The 19,877-nt window shown below is 26.2% G+C and overlaps 5 protein-coding genes across 14 annotated transcripts; 2 read left to right on the top strand and 3 right to left on the bottom strand.

Moving 5' to 3' along the window:
• The first annotated feature begins 292 nt into the window (after positions 1-292).
• LOC118449493 (uncharacterized) lies at positions 293-4,626 on the top strand. The gene is made up of 11 exons (XM_035884111.2): positions 293-586; positions 704-798; positions 882-1,036; positions 1,170-1,300; positions 1,388-1,523; positions 1,602-1,983; positions 2,055-2,590; positions 2,671-3,043; positions 3,147-3,475; positions 3,563-3,797; positions 3,897-4,626. The coding sequence occupies exons 1-11, from the start codon at positions 508-510 to the stop codon at positions 4,257-4,259; spliced, it is 2,814 nt and encodes a 937-aa protein (XP_035740004.1). The 5' UTR covers positions 293-507; the 3' UTR covers positions 4,260-4,626.
• Positions 4,627-4,833: 207 nt separating this feature from the next.
• On the bottom strand, positions 4,834-5,718 carry LOC118449496 (protein FAM177A1). Of its 2 annotated transcripts, none has more exons than XM_035884151.2 (3): positions 5,599-5,715; positions 5,391-5,519; positions 4,834-5,311 (listed from the first exon to the last, which is right to left on the bottom strand). In XM_035884151.2, exons 1-3 carry the CDS (start codon positions 5,689-5,691, stop codon positions 5,048-5,050), a joined length of 486 nt encoding a protein of 161 aa, XP_035740044.1. In that variant the 5' UTR covers positions 5,692-5,715; the 3' UTR covers positions 4,834-5,047. The 2 variants fall into 2 exon arrangements, with proteins under 2 accessions (XP_035740044.1, XP_035740034.1); XM_035884141.2 differs by having other exon boundaries at positions 5,014-5,311; positions 5,596-5,718.
• A 374-nt stretch (positions 5,719-6,092) lies between these two features.
• LOC118449494 (uncharacterized) lies at positions 6,093-8,403 on the top strand. The gene is made up of 3 exons (XM_035884127.2): positions 6,093-6,977; positions 7,064-7,118; positions 7,229-8,403. Exons 1-3 carry the CDS (start codon positions 6,960-6,962, stop codon positions 8,401-8,403), a joined length of 1,248 nt encoding a protein of 415 aa, XP_035740020.2. The 5' UTR covers positions 6,093-6,959.
• Positions 8,404-8,565: 162 nt separating this feature from the next.
• On the bottom strand, positions 8,566-14,033 carry LOC118449464 (lisH domain-containing protein ARMC9). 4 transcript variants are annotated; one of them, XR_014982396.1, is made up of 18 exons: positions 14,024-14,033; positions 13,196-13,291; positions 12,926-13,099; positions 12,717-12,852; positions 12,573-12,631; positions 12,236-12,466; positions 11,898-12,139; positions 11,460-11,811; positions 11,230-11,394; positions 10,916-11,164; positions 10,512-10,823; positions 10,310-10,437; positions 10,159-10,243; positions 9,846-10,099; positions 9,327-9,746; positions 9,066-9,130; positions 8,778-8,912; positions 8,566-8,704 (listed from the first exon to the last, which is right to left on the bottom strand). XR_014982396.1 is itself a non-coding variant. In XM_035884027.2 (18 exons), the coding sequence occupies exons 1-18, from the start codon at positions 14,024-14,026 to the stop codon at positions 8,572-8,574; spliced, it is 3,135 nt and encodes a 1,044-aa protein (XP_035739920.2). In that variant the 5' UTR covers positions 14,027-14,033. The 4 variants fall into 4 exon arrangements, 2 of the variants coding, with proteins under 2 accessions (XP_035739920.2, XP_085514661.1); XM_035884027.2 differs by having other exon boundaries at positions 8,572-8,704; positions 8,882-8,912; XR_014982397.1 differs by lacking the exon at positions 9,327-9,746.
• A 998-nt stretch (positions 14,034-15,031) lies between these two features.
• On the bottom strand, positions 15,032-19,839 carry ari-2 (E3 ubiquitin-protein ligase ari-2). Of its 6 annotated transcripts, none has more exons than XM_085658567.1 (8): positions 19,817-19,839; positions 17,144-17,666; positions 16,825-17,056; positions 16,604-16,721; positions 16,307-16,531; positions 16,009-16,221; positions 15,787-15,936; positions 15,032-15,728 (listed from the first exon to the last, which is right to left on the bottom strand). In XM_085658567.1, exons 2-8 carry the CDS (start codon positions 17,664-17,666, stop codon positions 15,702-15,704), a joined length of 1,488 nt encoding a protein of 495 aa, XP_085514693.1. In that variant the 5' UTR covers positions 19,817-19,839; the 3' UTR covers positions 15,032-15,701. The 6 variants fall into 6 exon arrangements, with proteins under 6 accessions (XP_085514693.1, XP_085514692.1, XP_035738075.1 ...); XM_085658566.1 differs by lacking the exon at positions 19,817-19,839 and adding an exon at positions 19,475-19,630; XM_035882182.2 differs by lacking the exon at positions 19,817-19,839 and adding an exon at positions 18,746-19,360.
• Positions 19,840-19,877: the final 38 nt, after the last annotated feature.

Genomic DNA, 19,877 nt, shown 5'->3' on the forward strand with positions numbered 1-19,877 from the left:
GGTCATATAAAATGGCGGAAGAATTTGAATTTTTCGAGGTAACTATTATTACTAATATTTCATAGAAATACTTAAGATCTTTACGTCCTTCATTTAATGAAATTATATAATTTAATATTTCCCTTAGATTAATGTTTATTTATTTACATGTGAATTTCATTTTTCTTTAATTAAAGTTTATCCGTAATCAATCGTATATACGTAGTATGCTCGTTCGATGACGACCAATCATGTTTTTAGACTACATGTTTATTCCGATTTACACAATTCTTTTTTCAAATTTAACCGCCAGATAGCGGGCTACAGCAACAACAGGAAACATGTCGGCGACAGGAGTGTAACTAAAATCTTTCCTGTCTCATATGAGTTTGGCCCCCCTGCGAGCAGGGCGATAACTTATACCGCGATATTACGCTTCGTATGATTTCTGACAACTGACGATATTTAATAATTATTTTGATCCGGTGCAATATGTAATGTAATGTTATTAAATAAGAAGAAGCAGAGATGCAAGACATTTGTGAAAATATTCGTACAGCGATTGAACATGGACGTACTGATATTATCAGATCCATTTTAGAAGCGTGTAGGTATTACTAAATGTACAATATATTTGATACACTGTCAAATAATGCAATTGAGTAATGTTAAATGTCATAGCTCATTTTTCATTAAAATTTCTACGTTTATTTATTACACGTAGGTGAAAATGGTCCTACGGCTGAAGGAATAACAAAAGATAAAATATTGAATCAACCTCTCTTAGAGGAAGGAACTTTTTTATCATATGCATCCAAGGTACCTGAAAGAAATTGTATAAGCTTTCTTATGACTATATCTTGATACTTTCTTGATATTTCATAATTACTTTTATTAATTAGACAAACCAAGCCGATATCGTAAGGACTTTGTTAAATTGTGGAGCAGATCCTGCTGTACAAAATGCAAATGGACATAATGCTGTTGATTTAGCAACTAGCGATATAATACGTCGTATTTATATTGAGGAATTGCTAAGGGCAACTGCTGCTTCTGAGTGCGTTTCTTCTTTGTATTTATTAATTATTAAAACAAATCAAGAAAGAAATAAAACTTATTATATATAGTAATGTCAATTGTAAATGAAAAATTTGTACTATATAGATATATTAATGTAATGTCACTTACAGAATAGAGAAAGTAATACAATTACTAGATGCAGGAATACATGTAAATTCCTGGGATTCACAAGGTAGTAAAAACACACCGTTGCATTGGGCGGTTTGTTATGGGAATAAAGATGTCATTACCTGCTTGATTGGTAAAATTAACTATACTTAATGACGTGGTGCATCCTAGTTATAATATAAAATACTGATAACATAAAAATGCAGTTTCCCGTTTACAGACCGAGGTGCAGATATAAATGCTGAGAATGGATGTGGCGCTACACCATTGCACGATGCAATAAATCGTGGTGATATAGCTATATGTCATGAGTTATTACAAGCTGGAGCAAATCCTCTTATAAGAGCTGTAAAAGGGTAAAGATTTATTGTAATATTTTATTTACTGTATAATTTTAATGTTTACGTAATATTAAAAAATATATTTGTTTGTAGAACATTTGCGGGAAAAACGCCATATGATCTTTCTCGTGGAAAACAGACCTTGCATAGCCTTCTTCAAAAATTTTTATCCAATTTCACATCAAATGACAATGAAGCTATGCATAGTCCAATTGGATTGTTTTCAGAAGGAAATTTTTCTCAAAAAAGTATTTCAAGCAATATGAGCCAACTCTCCATTGAATCTAGTAAATCTTCTGAACCAGTATACGATATTCCATTACGAGAATCGGGAAAAGACAGTCCTAACAAAACTGTTACAGAAAAAGAAGGAATTTATTACTTACTTTGGCCACAACCAAAGACTATCTGTAAACTTAAGAATTTTTCACCGCCATTTGTCATTGGCAAAGAACTTTTTATATCCATTATACAGGTATCTAAATATAATGAAATATTTATTAATAATTCGATCATATTAATTTTATAATATATTTTTTAATATAGGGCAGTGAGTCCATACACAGAATATTAGATGTTTGGGAAGTTAGCAGAACACACTTATTGGAGTTAGGTCATGATGTAAAAATAGGCGAAGTTCAACCTAGCTCTGGAAAATTATGTTGCGAAAACAAAATAGAATGTATAGTGAACAAAAATTTGTTCAATGTTTCTCATGGCTATCAATTACATATTTCTCAAAACTCGATTAAAGTTTGTGCTGGAAGTTTACCAGGGTTACATTATGCAGTATGCACATTTGTGCAAATATTACGTTTAAGTAAAAAAGATAATACATCTGAAACATGTGAAATAGAACCTGTTCTCATAAAAGATGAACCAAGATTTATACACCGTGGAATATTGTTAGATATTTCACCAAGAGGTCGCATACCCACTTTAGAATATTTATTACACATGGTTGACTTATGGTCATCATTAAAAATATCTCATCTACATCTCTACTCTAGACTAACATCAGCTTGTGACTGGCAACTTTGTTATTCTAAATCTGAAATGGTTACACTAGACAGATACTGCAGGTAAATTTGATATTTTCTTTTTTTTTTATCATTTAAAATTTTTTTGTTGCATCAACGTAAAATTATTTTTGTTTACACAGAGATCGTCATTTAGACTTAGTACCAACATTGGATGTAGATTCCAATGTAGGACAACATCATCTCACACAAATGTGGCCTATTTTTCAAGAATTACTTGCTGTATTTCCTAGCTTGAGTTATGTACATGTTGGACCAAGATTGGCTAGTTTATTAGTTCAACCGGATAACTTCGATCAGAATTTGTCTGTAAATGAAACTATAGAAACAGATATGTCAGAAGTATATAAATCGTATTCGTGCCTTCAAGAGTTATGGCACATTCTGAATTTGAATTCAAGCACAACTTTACTACTTTGTTCTAATGGATTACATTCCAAATTAGAATTTCATTACATTCCTTCAAATATTATTCTCGTTGAATATGGATTTCAGGTATAATAAATACGAGAATTTTTTTGTCTTCTTTTTTTTTCCTAAAATATTAAAAATAATAAAAAAGTCGATATATATATATATACACATACGCATGTTACAGGCAGATTATGATTTTTCTGAATGGACAGAAGCATTTAGAATAGCGGGTGGTAATATTTTGTCGAGTTCAGGAACAGCAAGTTACAATAGCTTAGCAGGATGTCCAGCATCTACATATATGAATACAAAAAATGCAATCAAAGCTGCTCTTGAACAAGATTCTATCGGTATAGTGGTTGCTCATTGGTCCGGAAGTCACCACCTAACTCCTCATCCTTTTGCTTGGATTGGATATTTAATTGCAGCAGGAATGTCGTGGAATTCAAGCACAGATATAGATATAGGAATTGATGATAATTATGACGTGCCTGAGGTATCCGGATTAATTAGGTATTAATTTTATTTCAATTTATAGTATATAATTACTTTTATTATATTAAATTATTAATTATATATTAACTCTTCTCTATGTTATAGACAAAAACATATTACTAAATTACTAGATATTCACATTTTTCAAGATTCAGAATATAAAATCGGAAGTGCAATTTTAGAATTAGGCAGATTAGATACATTAGTATTAACCTTAAGTAAAAATCAATCGGCAAAAGATTTACAACAAATACCTGACAATCGTGGATCCACTTTATACAGATTATTAACAGATCCTGATAATGTCAATTTGGAATATCTTTCAGCTGATCTGTTTGCTGTAAGTTTCGAGTTATTTCTTCATAAAAAAAAAAAAGAAATAAAAAAAAAAAATTTCTTTATTGAATATTATTAACGAATTATCTTTCCTTTTTAATAGAAAATGACAAAACAGATTAAACGTATCTCTCATTCATTATATGAAGGAAACTTATCCTCCAAATTTGCATCAATGGAAATTCAGGAACTTCAATTAACAGCTGATTTAATGCTCACAGCTTGTAAAATTGGCCGAACACTAATTGCCGTGGGTATTAATCCAAACAGTAATATGGGTCTTGCAGTTATCAATTTAGGAGTATGCAATTTACCACCCACTTTTAGAACTGATATAGCTAATAAAATGTTAGCTCATATAGAACAATATAAAGGTTCTTGGTTACAAAGGCATTTACCTCAAGGCCTTCAAAGTTCATTATTGGTATTAACTAGTACTTTACATAGGTTTGTACCGGAAACATAATTTATTAAAAATTGGAAAAGAAAAAAAAAAGATTTGCTGTTTACTTACAAAATGTATGTGTTACGAAGTTCCTCTTATAGAAGACTGTAGTAAATATTTACAAGATAAGATTAAGTCAAATATGAAAATATAGTTACAATACAAATGTCTACAAGAAAAATTTTGCTTACTACAGTGAACTTTAATACAGCAAAATTCGTCGTCATTAAGTTCATATTAACATTTTCAAGCATTAATATAAGTTATCAAAATATAATGTATACATTGACCATATTACAAAGAAACAAAGTTATAAACATATATTTAATTAAATATAAACATATTTACTAATATAATTTGAGTATTTTTTGCTCTGAAATAATTACAATGGAATTACTAATAAATATTAACATTGAGAAAAAAAAATAAATTAATATATCTAAAGCAAGATTAATTAAATAATAATTAACGTTTTTTTTTTATAACTATCATACTTATTCATTATATGCGTACTGTGCACAAGTATGACAATAAAGGATTAAACTATATCTCTTTCTATAACAGGTAAGTGATAAAATTATTTATCAAAATAAATAACATATTTATAAGACTTCGTTTTGAAACATAAAGTTGTTGCATTTAAAAAAATAAATATATAACCCAAATCTCTAAAATAATATTCATATACAGTTATTATTATTTATTTATAAAATTATGAATAAATATATATATATATATACATTAAATATATTAAATTATTTTTATGTAAGATATATATTGTATATCTTACATAAGAAACATAGACACATTTAATTCTTTGCTTGATTTGTAATATTAATTAAATTATTTCTATTCTGATTATTCCATCCACCCATTTCTAAATCGTTCTTATGAATCATCTCATTTTGTAGAGCTTGTAATCTATGAAACTCATCAATTTCAAATTGATACTTAGGTGTTGTAATACCAAAAAAATTAGCTAGCCATTCACCAAGATAATCACAACCGTCCAATACTTTTGTACCGACCCAGGTTGTTTGATACCAAGTCCAAGGTAACCAATTAAGAGTATGCTACAAATCAATGAATTTATATTTATTGAAAGAAAAATATAAACAGTGTTATATCATAAATTAATAAATGTTTAATTACCGGATCGATTTCTGCTACAATTTTATTTTCTTCTATCTTATCTACTTCATCTTCTGAAGAATATTCTTCTAAATCTCCATCAGAAAAATGCAACACTCGTTTTGGACGTTTCTTTGCATTAGTTTTGCACTAAAATTTGTACGTTTATAAATATTATAATATAACGCTATAGATACATCTAAACATATAATTGCGTGTCGAGTACCACATTCTCCTGCAAGACCACATCATTTAAATCACTTTCCTTGTTTTCTTCGTTCGCCATAGTTTGACACACATTACACAGAGTCTCAAGTGTCATTTCTTAGTCATGAGCAGAAACAACGTCCTTGTAACAAATGTATATTCTTCACGCATGCGTATAATAAGTAAACAATGTACGCGCTACTTTCTAAACACACATGTTTAGATATATATATATATATTATATATATATTATATATATATATACATAGTAATTTAAATTAACTGCATGGATTATAGAATATGCTTATCGAATACAAAAAAATTATATTATAAAAATGTTAGATCAATTAATATGAATGATCAATAAATAGTAATATTAATTATTGTACGCATCATTTTTAAACAAAAATTTAAAAAGCGTATCAGATCTGTATATGAAAGTGTTTTTTTTTTTTTTTTTTTTTTTTTTTTTTTTTTTGCAACTCGATTTTCTTTAACAGGTAACGACAAGTTTACCATTAACTAGTGTCTACTTTCCATTGTCATTTTACTTTCTATGCTACTTTTTAATGCTACTGCTGTCTATATTCTATTTTTTACATTCAAATATCTAATACACTCCGTGAAAGAAAGTCATAGAGTGACGAGGGAAAAAAAAAAGAAAAAAATCATTTGAGCCAGTTTTTTCTATTAATTCTAACATATTGATTTAGAAATTGTTTACGATAAATGTTATTTTATAATTCATCGTTCGTTTAGGATTAAAATAGTGATAACATCGAAGTCACATATCGATTTCCTTTTTTTGTAGTATCAAAACGTAGTAAAACGCGCCCTATTCAAATTGACTTGATCAATTTTCAGACAGCATGCATTCTTAAATGGATACGTGCCTGCATGTACATATACTAGAAAGTATTTGAAGGAAAATTAACGAATATATACACGTATATTGTGTGAACGAGGTATAAGCTATCAGAAAATACAAATTTTATTATTGAGGAAAAAAAAAGAAAAAAGGAAAAAAAAGAAAAAAAAACCAATTTTTGGAAAATATATAATGTAACAAAAAATATAGTCTAAGAGAAATGATAAATATGCAGTAACAAGTATTCCACTGACCTATTACTAAGAACTTGTAAAAGTGAAGAATTAAAGCAAGCTAACTCTTACTCTCTATGCTCTGTATGGTCAAGACCCATCCGATGTCCCATCAATATGTGTTCTTCAAGATCACTTTTAGCTTTCTATCAAGGAGGGACATCTTTCAAGAGGTATAAAACAGTAAGCAGCAGATTTGTACATCAGTGTGTGCAGTTCCTTCTTAGTTAGTAAAGAACTACACTTATAAAGTTTTTCTTTCATAATTAAATTCTTATCAAGATGGCAAGAACAAAATTTGTAAGTAAACAAATAATATCGATACATATAAATATTTTTTCCTTTTTCAATAAAATAAATATATTATAAGATTATTATTTTTATAGTATAGAATATTTACGTGTTCCATCCTTATGGTTCATACAGCAGCATCCACTGGCAGTATGTATTTTTTTCTTTTTTTTTTTTTTTTTTTTTTTTTCTTTACTAATCAATTATTTTATCAATCTCTAACATTAATAATAAATTAATTTAACAAATAATTTCTATAGATTACTATTTTAAACCGGATGACAGATTTGAACCCAACAAACATATTTTCAATGGAAGATATATACCTGGAGATAATATAAATCAAAAAAATATTAATAATTATGATACAGAAAATCAAGAAAGGGATTATGCATTTAATGGCAGAATAAATAAAGCAAATCTTGAAGTCAGTAATTTACCTTTACTTGCTCATTCGAATGATAATAGATTGTCAGGACATATGGACACAAGTTATGAAAATCATAATAATAATTTAAATTTTATAAAAGAGGATTTGCCTTATCATTTTCAAAAATACTCTACTAATAGTAGCAATAAAGAGTTTGATTTTGGAAAATATAGAAATCCCGATTCATCTCAATATTCAAGTGATTATCATCACAAAGGATCTTCTTATACTGATTTCATATCTGGAAGCTATTCTAATGGAGTCCCGTCGTCATTTGCTCCTATAAGATATGAACAAGATTCTGATACGTCTATGGCAGATGATACTTACATCAATAATCATCAACAATTTTATGGAAAGCAAAAAAGTAATATCTTTAATACCAAAGGAAAATATAATTATGAAGATGATGCATTAAATATATTTTCACCTGACATATTTTATATGCAAGAAGATCATAAGACCAAAGATCAAATTCAAGGTTTAAATCAAAATCAAAGTCCATCTTTAGGTGACTTATCAAGCTCTGTATCAAATAATTATAATTCTAACATACATGGTAAAAACATTAATTTTCATAAGTTGGAAAGACCAATTAATTATAGAAGAATCAAATATCCTTCTGGAGTATCTACTTATCCTTCCAAAAGTAATTCAAATTATGTAATAAAGGGACATAAAAATAATTATTTTCCTAATAGTTATGCAAAAGATAATGGGAAAGCAATAATAATTAAAATTGGTGGCTCCAGTCTTTATCCTAGATATGTTTATTCTACAAGATTTTATCCTAATACTAAAGGTGATGTAAATAGAGGTTATAAAAAGAAACGTAATAATTTTTTAAATAGGCCACGTAATAACGCAGTACCTGTTCATTCGCCAAATTTCAGTTATAATAATGATAACATTAACAATAATTATGATGATTCTGAATCTTCTGAACTATATAATAGAAATACCGAATATACAGATAATGTAAGTACAAATGCGTTTACTACATAAATCTACGTACTCTTAATCGAAAAATTGTTACAAAAAAAAAAAAAAAAAAAAATACTTTTTATACTATTTAAAATAAATTTTTTGTTAAGTAATTGGATGTTTATTATTTGCTATCATTTGTTTATAGATTCATATTTTCAGTCATATCATTATACGCACGCATGTACATTAATGTAAACAAGGAGGCGTCCTTGAAATTTTTGGTTTGGCCAAAAATGCTTCTTCTTCTTTATCGCATTTAAATTTAATTGCATTGGCAGCATTATCAAATAATTTGTCATTATCATTGTTTATGTTACTCCTACAAAATGATTAAGATATAGAATATTTTTATAATAAATATTTTTACTTAATAAAATATAAAATAAAAAAACCTTCAACTTAAGGAGGCAAGTCATACACGTAAAATTGTGGAATTTATAATGTCAAAAAATGTGCAAAAGAAAAATTTATAATGATTTCATTATTTATCACTCACAATGATGCAATACTGCTGAATTTTTCTAGTCCTGCAAACACAACCCAAACTTTATGAACCATATCATTGTTATATCTAATACTTTTATAATTATTATACTTTTAATATATGGTAATATATAAGATTTACGATATTTTTTTTAACATGCATATATATATATTATTTAAAAATATAACATTTATACCTTTTTTATTTTCATACGTAGATTCTAAAGTCATTGAAGATGATATTGTCATTGTACTACTTTCTCTAAAAAAAAAAAAAAGAAAAAAAAAAAAAGAAAATTTTATATGATCATTAATAAGAGAGTTAATAGTAAAAATATATAATTTAAGGTGATATGATGTTCGTAATATAATAATATATATAATGAATAAAAAAAAACAAATACTTCAGAGTTTTACATCATATCAACTTGATAATTTTTGTTCTATTATTGACACACTTGGAAGTTTGGTTTTCATATAAATATACTGTAAGATCATCAGTCATAGCTTTCTTTAAATAATTTTGCTTAAATGCACTCATTTTTTTAGAATTTGAATTAGTCAATCCTCTGTTATTCTGTCTTTCATCTTTTGCATATTCTGCATTCATTGTATTATGTTTTTTTGATACAGAAGTTAAATTTGTCATATTTTCATCAAGATTGTATGATATATTATGTGACATAGTTTTTTCAGTATGTTTATAACAAATCCTATTAGATTCACTAGGCAAATTTATTGTTTGTGAAGTATTGTTAAAATTATTTGTACGTTTTTTATTTGAAACTATTTTGCTTTCAGATAATTGTATCATACTATTACTATTTTGATTAACTAATTTATCTTTGCTTCTTTCTCTTTTTTCTTTTCGTGTGAATCTTCATTAATCAATTAAAATTAAAATAAATCAATATAGGATCTTAAAGTCAAATATAAAATCAATAATTCTATGAAATAAAAATTGCAATCAGAAATACCTTGGAACATGTTCAAGTAATGATAAACTAGTATTACTGCAAGACTGATTATGTTTCTTATTGTTTTGTAATGGCAGTAATTTTGCATCAGAGGTTTTTGTCAAGGCTTTACTGATAGCTACAGATTCTTTCTGAAATACATCTGGTGTAATCATGTAACATGTTGACAACAATACTTCTCCATATAATTCTGCTTTATGATTTTTAACAGGATCATTCTCCTCTAATTCATTTTCCAATACATCAAATTCTTCCTACAAATTTTAATATCAGTTAAAAATATAATTATTATAACTCTAAAAGTATTACCCACATTATCATTATCTGAAATTGCGTCATCCTCTATATCAATAGTACATTCACGTTTATGTACTTTCAGAATGTGTTCCAGATATTCCCTGAAATATTATAATTATTCTGTCTTAACATAAATAAATTACAAATTATCAATATTTTCCTTATACCTCATTTCTCCAGTTTTATTTTTACATAATTGTTCCAATATAGATGAAAGATTTACATGTTTTGCTTCATTATTTATTTGATCATTTGCAAGAAAATTATTTAATGCTCCATTAACATATGGTGATACCTATAATATAGATAATTATTTAATTAATAATACTCTAGCAATAATCATTATTCATATAAGATTGATCTACCTACAGAAGGATGATCAATTGCCAGAAGCATTATAAGAGTTGATATGAGTAATGATGCTGTTGTAGATATTCTAATCTGAGCTTGCTTATGCAATGATAAATTCATCAAAAGAGCTGTTGCATATTTTAATCTATAAAAACTCATTGTATTACTTTCATTATGTAAATGATAAATCAGCCATTCCAACAATCCTCTATCTATCATATATAATCTTTGCTGCTTGCGCAATGATAATTTTTGTAAAGTAGACAGTGTCATATCATAAGTCAGAGAATCTATTCCATCGTGGTAGTTGTCATTGAGGCAATTAAATATCTAACACATTTATTACATTGTAACTTCTGTAAACTTTCACATATATAAATATTAATGTAAATTTAATACACTTTAATCAAGATATTACGTACCACCCTAACTATAGATGAATCCATGGATAAATAATCTCTACCACATTGTAAGGAAGCAAAAGTATTTAACAACCTAGCTGTAGATTGTTGCAATGGATGTGGCATTGGAACATTTTCTGGTGTTAGTAAATATGGTAAAATTGATCTTCCATTGTCACTGGCAATCTGACCATGTAATCCTAATAAATCTCTACTTATATATTCGTGTATAGCTTCATCACGTTCTCCAGGTTGACTTAAAGTAATTTTCTACAAAAATTTATTTTATTTATTATGGTGTATTGCCTTAAAAGGCCATAAGATATATCTATTACCCAACGTAATGCTTGCAAGAGAAGTAATTTTGTCTTTACATTTCCATTTATTAAATGTAATTTAATCTTTTTAAAATCTAACAATTTTGGTGATATATTAATGATATTAAAATTAGGCTGAATAATATCTCCTTTATTTGTATCATCGGATTTTTGTACTTTTACCTACAAATAAATATAAATGTAATATATAAAATATATATCTCAGTAAAATTCATAGAATTACATACTTGCAATTCATCTCTTATGTTTTGATTAAATAAATCTGGAAATATCTTCATACAAGATTCTAACATTCCTTGTAGATCCACGGATTGACCTTTTACTGAATTTTCAAGAACTGCTGTTAACTCTGCAGCTATACTCAGAAGTTTATGATAATCTCCGTGTAATTTATGAAATCGAGATTTTAATTTTTTATAATTAGAATGAACATTATATAAATGGGATTTTGTTAATGCTAATTCTTGATTATATTGTATTAATTTTGGATTGTATCTATAAATATTTTGATGATCGGTGTTTTCTACTAAATAATACTGTGGATAATCTTTTATTAAATGACTGTGCGTTTGTGTACTTCTGTAGAAAATTAAAAAGTTGATTGTAAAAATAAATCAATTGCATTGAAATTTTTTAGTAGCATATTTATTTAAAATTAAACTTACTTTGATTCCATATTATATTTCCTTTCATAAGAAATATTAAGTTGTTCTTCACTTTTATCTCCTAAAAAGTCAGGTACATCTCTGTCATTCGGTTTAATTGGTAGATTATTTTTGGTAACAATTTTTTCTGAATTATCTGTATTAGATATTTTACAAGGTATTGTTGAAGTAGTTATATCAATCTCAGATATCTTACTTGATTCAATGCAATCACCCATAATTTCTTCATTCTCTCCACTATCCTATAAATAATTAAATAAAATTTACAATTTTTATTATATCTATTTTTTTGTCTTATTTTGGATAACATAAATACATCACAGATTAACATTATTTACCTGTACATACTTTGCAATAAATTCTTGCAAGTGTATAGATAATTTTTCTGTCCAACTCTTATTAAATATTTCACGAAATAATGGATCAGACAATGGATCTTCTACGTAAGGTAATGCAAAAAATGCTCTCAATTGAGTTTCATATTTTAATTCTTTACCATCTGTAGACAAATATTGCTGTAGCCGTGCCATATTTTTGTTAAAATCTTTTTCAAGTTTGATTGTATGATTCTGTTCATCATTAACAATTGTTATTAGAATTTTATTCTCATTAATAAAATGCAATATAATAAATAAGCTTTTTTTCAGGCATATGATTACATTATCATAACATTACCTCTATTTCTATGAAAGAAGAATCCTCTTTAGTAGAGGCTGTTGTAGGAATGTTTTTATCTAAATTAAAAAATAGACTAATGTTAATATATCTTTTATAATATTTTTTAAATTTGTACATAGAAAAAGACAAATTTCTTATTACCTTTATTATGATTTTTTTGTTGGATTAAAATTAACATAGATTTAGGTAAAATGACAAAATATACATGCAATTTAAGCGTTAAGATTTTGTACTCTTTACATGTTTTTATATGATCAGGTATATATTTGTTCCATAGCTAAAAATAATAAATAGATCATTTCTTGGATATTTATTTTTTAATTTTAAATTTATTTTAAGGAAATACCTACTTCAAAAAATTTCATCGTGTTTCCAAATTTATAACTTAGTAAAATTTGTTTATTTGGTCCCATAACAAAAGATTTATTCATGTTTATAGAATCCTCTAAATTTTTAACAACAACTTTATTGGCTTCTTCAATTAATCTTTCCGCAGTACTATTAAAATCACGATTTAGAAGAAACTATAAAAATATATAGAATAAAAAGAAATAATAATCAAAGTGTGTTAATATAACAAAGCAAATATAATATTATTTCAAATAAATTTGATAAATAACCTCATCAGTATTTGTTTGATCGTATTCGAAGAAATTTCTATGAAATCCTTTTTTTAATTGATGACAATCATGATCACTTGATCCATCATTATACATCTTGATAACAAACAAATATATTCTTGAATTCAGAGATATATTTAATTATTAAAAAAATTGCTTATATTTTTTATATTCTCTCTATGTTATATATTAAAAGAATGTAATTCTTCTTCGACGTAAGGCACATGTTTTGTATTCTCAGAAGAGTAATCGTCGTATAAGGAATTGAATTTATGCAACGACATTACTGATCGATAATACTTCGGTTACACGCCGATGACAAACGTAAAGAAACATTTTGACATTTATATAAACACATTGTTATTGTTATTGTTATTGTTACGTATCCAGTAGAAACGTTAATGAGTAGAAACCTTAATGAAATAAAAAAAAAAAAAAAAAAAATAGCAAGAATAAAATATCATATATATTGTACAAAATTAACATTAAAATTATTCTAATTTTTTTCCAAGTAATCTTTTACATTATTTAAATATTATATCAATACGGATAAAACTTAATTTAAAAAATTATTTAATATTTTATATTTTATAAAAACATTAATTTTGATTTTACATATCAAATAAAATATTTTATTTATATAAAACGTTTTCATACATGTACATATATATATATATATATATATATATATATATACACATACATACCTAAAAATAAAATTATAAAATAATGGAAAAATACATAGTTAATTAATTCAAAGATAAATAATATTTACGACATTAAATAATATGCATTATATGATCGCAATATTGATTACTTAAGTCTTACCATACGGAAATTGCTGCGTACGAAGAACCTATGAAAAAAGTACATTGAATTCAAAATCAATTTAAAGAATCGTAACTTAATAAATAAGAAATATTATTATATTACGAATTACTTAAAATAAATAAATAAATAAATAAATAAATATATATATATATATATATATATATATATACTTATATTTTTATGATTATACTTACCTCCTAGAAAGTTATATACACACACACACAAATATATTTAAAAGAAATAGTTTTTACTTTGACTAATGCTAAAATTTATCAAGGATTCAAAGGTTATTAAGGATTTTGTTAAAACTTAAAAAGAAAAAAAAAAATCATAATAATTATGTATATTTATATTACCTTCAAATCGAATCATCTTTTATGAAGGTTTATTTACCTTAATGAGACATATCAATTATCATATTACATTCATTTTGCGCACTGATCATGAAGTATTTAACAAAGATTCATCAATTTCTTCTTTTTGGTTTCTTTCATGTTATCCATGGAGAATTACCTAATCTAAATAATTTTTTTTAAAAAATGCGAATTTTTCAATTACATCTAATCCTTTTTCGAATATATTTTGTCGTTGCATATGGCTTAATACTAATCATAGAAAATGTCATTCTTTTACACGTTGTCATAATATGTACACGGCGACCAGTGCTATTCGCTTGCACCGGTGTACTTAGGCTACAGTCATTTATATATTTATATATATATATATATATATATATATATATATATATATATATATATAACATATCTTAAGAATAAAAATACTTGTGACAACAAATTAAAAAATGAAATGAATCTATATATATATATATATATATTTCTATATTATATATATATATATTATATATATTTATATTATATATTATATATATAATATAATATATATATATATATATATATATATATATATATAACAAAAAGAAAAAGAAGAAAGAAAAAAAAAACAAACAAAAAAAAAGACAAAAGATACAAAAAAGAAAAATAAAATAAAATAAAAATCATGGTATAAATCTAAAATTCAATATCATGCGTTCATAAATGATTTTTTTCGAACGTATACACGTGACAACAACAATAGATTACATTTGGAAATACTCCTTGACTATGAAAAAGAACTACCTTCAATGTTTCAAGCATATATTTTTTATTTATTTTTATTTATTTATTTTTTTCTTTTTTTCTTTTTTCTTTTTTTTTTTTTTTTTTTTAAATTATTACGTGCTATACGTTCGTATTTTTATCTCTTTTCATATCTCCATCAAGAATATCAATCATTCAAAAATTTATAGGATTGAATATTGTTATCAAGCCGATATTTAAAAGTCAATGTTTTCATATTACGCACACGTGTTATGTCTTTATTATGTTATTATTTTATCTCCTTTTGGGAAAAGAAAAAAAAAAAAAAAAAAAAAGAATAAAATATGATCTTTATCGAATGAAAAGAATAATGAGAGAATAAATATCCTTTATGGCTAACTTATAATAATTTCTAAACATATACTATACTTAACCTCTGCAAATCGTAAAAGTATTCCTTATCAGGAAGACTGATCTTCGCATATTGAATCACGTCTTTAAAGACATGAAACTTAAAAGCGCAGGAAGTTTTGATCTATCATTACTATACATACGTATCCATATTTCAAAAATCAAAACTAGTGATGTTGACATTTTAGAAAGACCTAAGAGAGAGAATCTGTGACATTTGTAAAATAAATCTTATTTAATTAATAGTTATACCTCGAGAAAGTCCTTTAATAATGTAACGCGACGTTTCTCGGCAATATCCATTTGATTTTCCAAATCACCGCGATCTGTTGTTTCAGCTCGTTCTATCTTCCATGAAAGGTTCTCTATTTCTGCTTCCAGCTGTGCTTGCTGATATTCGAACTATTAAAATAAAATTAAATGATTAATTCTATATTTATTAGAATAATTTTTTATGAATTGTTAAAATCTTACGAGTTCTTTTCTTGGACCAGGTTCCATGTAGTAAGCATAAGGATATGTATATTGTAAAGTATATCGACAGCGAGCTAAAAGTGATGCAGCTTCAAACAAATGCTGCCAATCTATCCATGTACCACTTGCTGTCATAACTTTTTTATTAATTCTCATTTTTATACCCTCTAAAGTTTGTTCTTCCAGTTTAAGAGATTTACTATGATTTTCCCACTACAATAAATTTCTTGTTGATAACAAATAACAATAATAATAATATTGTGATATTGATATAAATTTATAAATGATATAAGCTTACCCTTTCATAATAATGCAAATATTTTTTAAGTGCTTCCCTTGCCTGGGCATGAACACTTTCATGTGCTATATTAGGATTCTCCTTGTAACGTGAACATTCATAATATTCACTTCCGTGTGCTTTCCAATCACCGAGGCACATCCAACAAAAATCATGCTTACAGTTATAACATTGCATATGATTACAACCACCATTTTTTTCTATACAAATGTGACATTTTGGACACTAAAATACACGAAATTAATATGTAAAAATTATGTATATATAAATGAATGTTTATTAGTTTTAGACTCTTACATCTTTGGTATGAGCACTAATATAGTTTGCTGTTTCTGAATCGTCTGCACATTTTGTTAACCACTTTTTAATTGTGTTACAATCAGTTGGGGCATGATAATCCATACCGCATCGAAAACTGAACCATGAAAACAATAATCACTGTATATATACATATATATATATATATATGTGTGTATTCAAATATATTATTTATAACAGATGGAACAAGATATGCATACCAAAATACAGTTTTACAAGAAGAACACATAACCCTTTTAGCTCGTTGTTCTTTTGAACGCATTACAATTTGGCAATTTGGACCAGGACAAAATCTTAACTGTGGATGAGATTTTACATAATCACAAAAAGCAAACTGTTGATACCTTTCTCTCATGTTAGGCTTAGTGAGCAAAGATAAGACAAAGTCTTCTGGTACTAAAACGTCACAGTCTTGTGCCATGCAACTTATTCCTTTGAACAATAAGCACTTGTTATAAAGCTTATTTATAGAATTAAATTTTCATTATTATGACAAAGGAAATTGACTCTGTAACTTACCAGTAGATATACCTTGTGTTATTTGTACTTCAAAATGCATACACCAACAGTCTTTGCAAAAAGAATGACCACACATAAGAGTAGAAAATTTATCAGCAGGATGAATAGTTACACACACAGAACACAATCCACCCTTTAGACTTTTTATTCCTGACGTAGAATCCACCAAAGGCACCGGTCTAATTTTCGAAGTGATCAATAAATTGGAAGCATTGGTACGATATTTTGAAATAATATCTTGCAGTGCCCAATTCTGTGCGTGTAATAATACTTTGGCTAAGGACGGTGTTATACGTAGACTGTTGCTCAATACTTCCACATTTTCATTCAAAAGCCTTTCTACTTCATCAACTCTTAAACAATCATAAATGGCATACTCTGGATCTCTCCTATTTTGATCAGGATCAACATCATTGTCTACTTCACCACCCCATGGTTGTACATTGTAATAATCTTCATAACCTGGGTCTCCACAATCCGAATCCGAATAATCCATTTCACTATCATATTCTTCGCCTGACATCTGTATACACAATTATAATTGTATTATTTTACAATTAAATAAAATGTATCACATTTATAATTATAAATATATATTAAAAGAATAAAAAAAGAAAAAAAGAAACACAGAAAAAAAATAAAAGGACACATGAATGAATTTCCTAAATATTTTCTACAAACTTGTAATATAATTAAATTATATCAAGATATAAGATCTAATCAATGATTTGTTTTTTATAACCTTAGAATGATAATATTATTTTCACACTTATTAATTCAAATCAAATGAGATAACTTATAAATTGATATTTACCTTATAAAATGATATACCTTAATAAATTTTCATAAGCAATGTATGAAAGTTCAAGAATAAATTTTTTCAGACACAAATATATATATATATATATATATATATATATATATATATATGTATATGTATATATATATATATATATTCAGATATTCATATATGTTGAAATAAAATTGTAATAATATCGTCGTTTATAATGATTAATCGTTTTTCTAAGAATTTTACGAAGGATTTAAGCTGTCTATACGTCGACGGTATATATCTTTGTAACTTGATTTACGATTTAGCAATAACTAGCTCGTGGGAAAATATCTATGGCCAAATAAAAACGTGTATATATATATATGTATATACATATATATATATATATATATATATATTATTTGTTTCTTTATGTTGTATATATAAAACGGAGAACAATATCGAAAGATTTTATTTTAATTTCTTTTCTAAAGAATAATGTACACTGGCACGTAAGCCCATCGGATCCGTTACAATGCTCGTGCTAGACTACTCGTAACAGATGATTCAAAGTAAAATTCGAAGGTAGATTAGGGATAAGTACGTCAAAATCACCTGACATCAAACAGCTGAGGTTGTTTAAGTATGAGTAAAGTAAGAGAGAAGAGACATATTAAGATTGTATATACATTGAGAAAGATATATAACATTGTTCACACGATCGTAAAAAAAAGAAAAGAAAGGGGGAAAAAAAAAGAAAAGAAAAGAAAAAAAAAAAAAAAGAAGAAAAGAAAATCATACAACGTATTTACACCCTCTACTATACATACCTCTATTGAGTTCATAGCATTTTTTTTTTTTTTTTTTTTTTATACACGCTTTAACCTTATACAATACGAAAGTAAGAACGAGCGTGCGAGTATAATTTTATTCTAAAAATTTCTTTGCGAACTTTTTTGAATCCTTCTTTTTCTTCTTCTTCTTCTTCTTCTTCTGCTTCTTTTTCTTTTTTCGTTTTTTTTTCGTACTTTTGATAATGTCAAAAATTCATCGTTCAATTTTTCTCATAAAATAATTAACATCAACAATTTGATGTATTTCCAAGAATTAACAAGAACAGGAATTACTTCTTTCGCTTACTATGCTTTTCTCATTCACAGCATGCGCGTACGCAAGAGAAAACAGGAATATATAAGTAACTAAACTAATCGTCGAAATCTGTTTTATCCATCGTAATTAATGTTTACACTTTTTATTTCTTTTCCTTATATTCGAAGAATTCGTTTATCTCTCTCTCTTTCTCTCTTTATCACAACTATGTATATATATATATATATATTTTTTTTTTAACAATAACATAATTAGAATTTAATTTCTTCTATAGAAACGAAAAGCGATAAATAAATTTTATATGCCGATAAATCTTATAGATTCGTAGAGGAACAAAAGATAATTATTGTTAATTTAATAAAAAATAAGAAGCTCCTACTACTATGGTACCTTTCTAATACTGTTTTAAAAAAGATATATATCTATACATATAATATATATACACACACCTACACACACACTGCTATGAAAGGGAACACTACTTTTCAGTAACTATGTAGGCGCGTACGCACACACACATATCCATCATAACACATATTCAAACATAACACACTGCGAGCAATGATCAGATCATGATTTTATGATGATCTTTGTAAATTTAGCTTTCGATTGTTCTATGAATTTATTCCATACACCTTACTAATGTAGAACAAATGTATTTTTTAAATATATGTTTCAAGTATATACATACATATATACATATATATATATATATATATATATATATATATATATAAATATATATAACAAAGATAGTAAAAGTTCTTTTGTATAACTAATTTTATACTCACTATATTTAATTTTTTTTTTGAATTTAAAAAACTTTTCTATAAGACTATTTGATTATATAAT

Source organism: Vespa mandarinia, chromosome 8 (assembly GCF_050613455.1).
Source record: "Vespa mandarinia isolate Hongniang chromosome 8, ASM5061345v1, whole genome shotgun sequence".
Taxonomy (NCBI): Eukaryota; Metazoa; Arthropoda; class Insecta; order Hymenoptera; family Vespidae; genus Vespa; species Vespa mandarinia.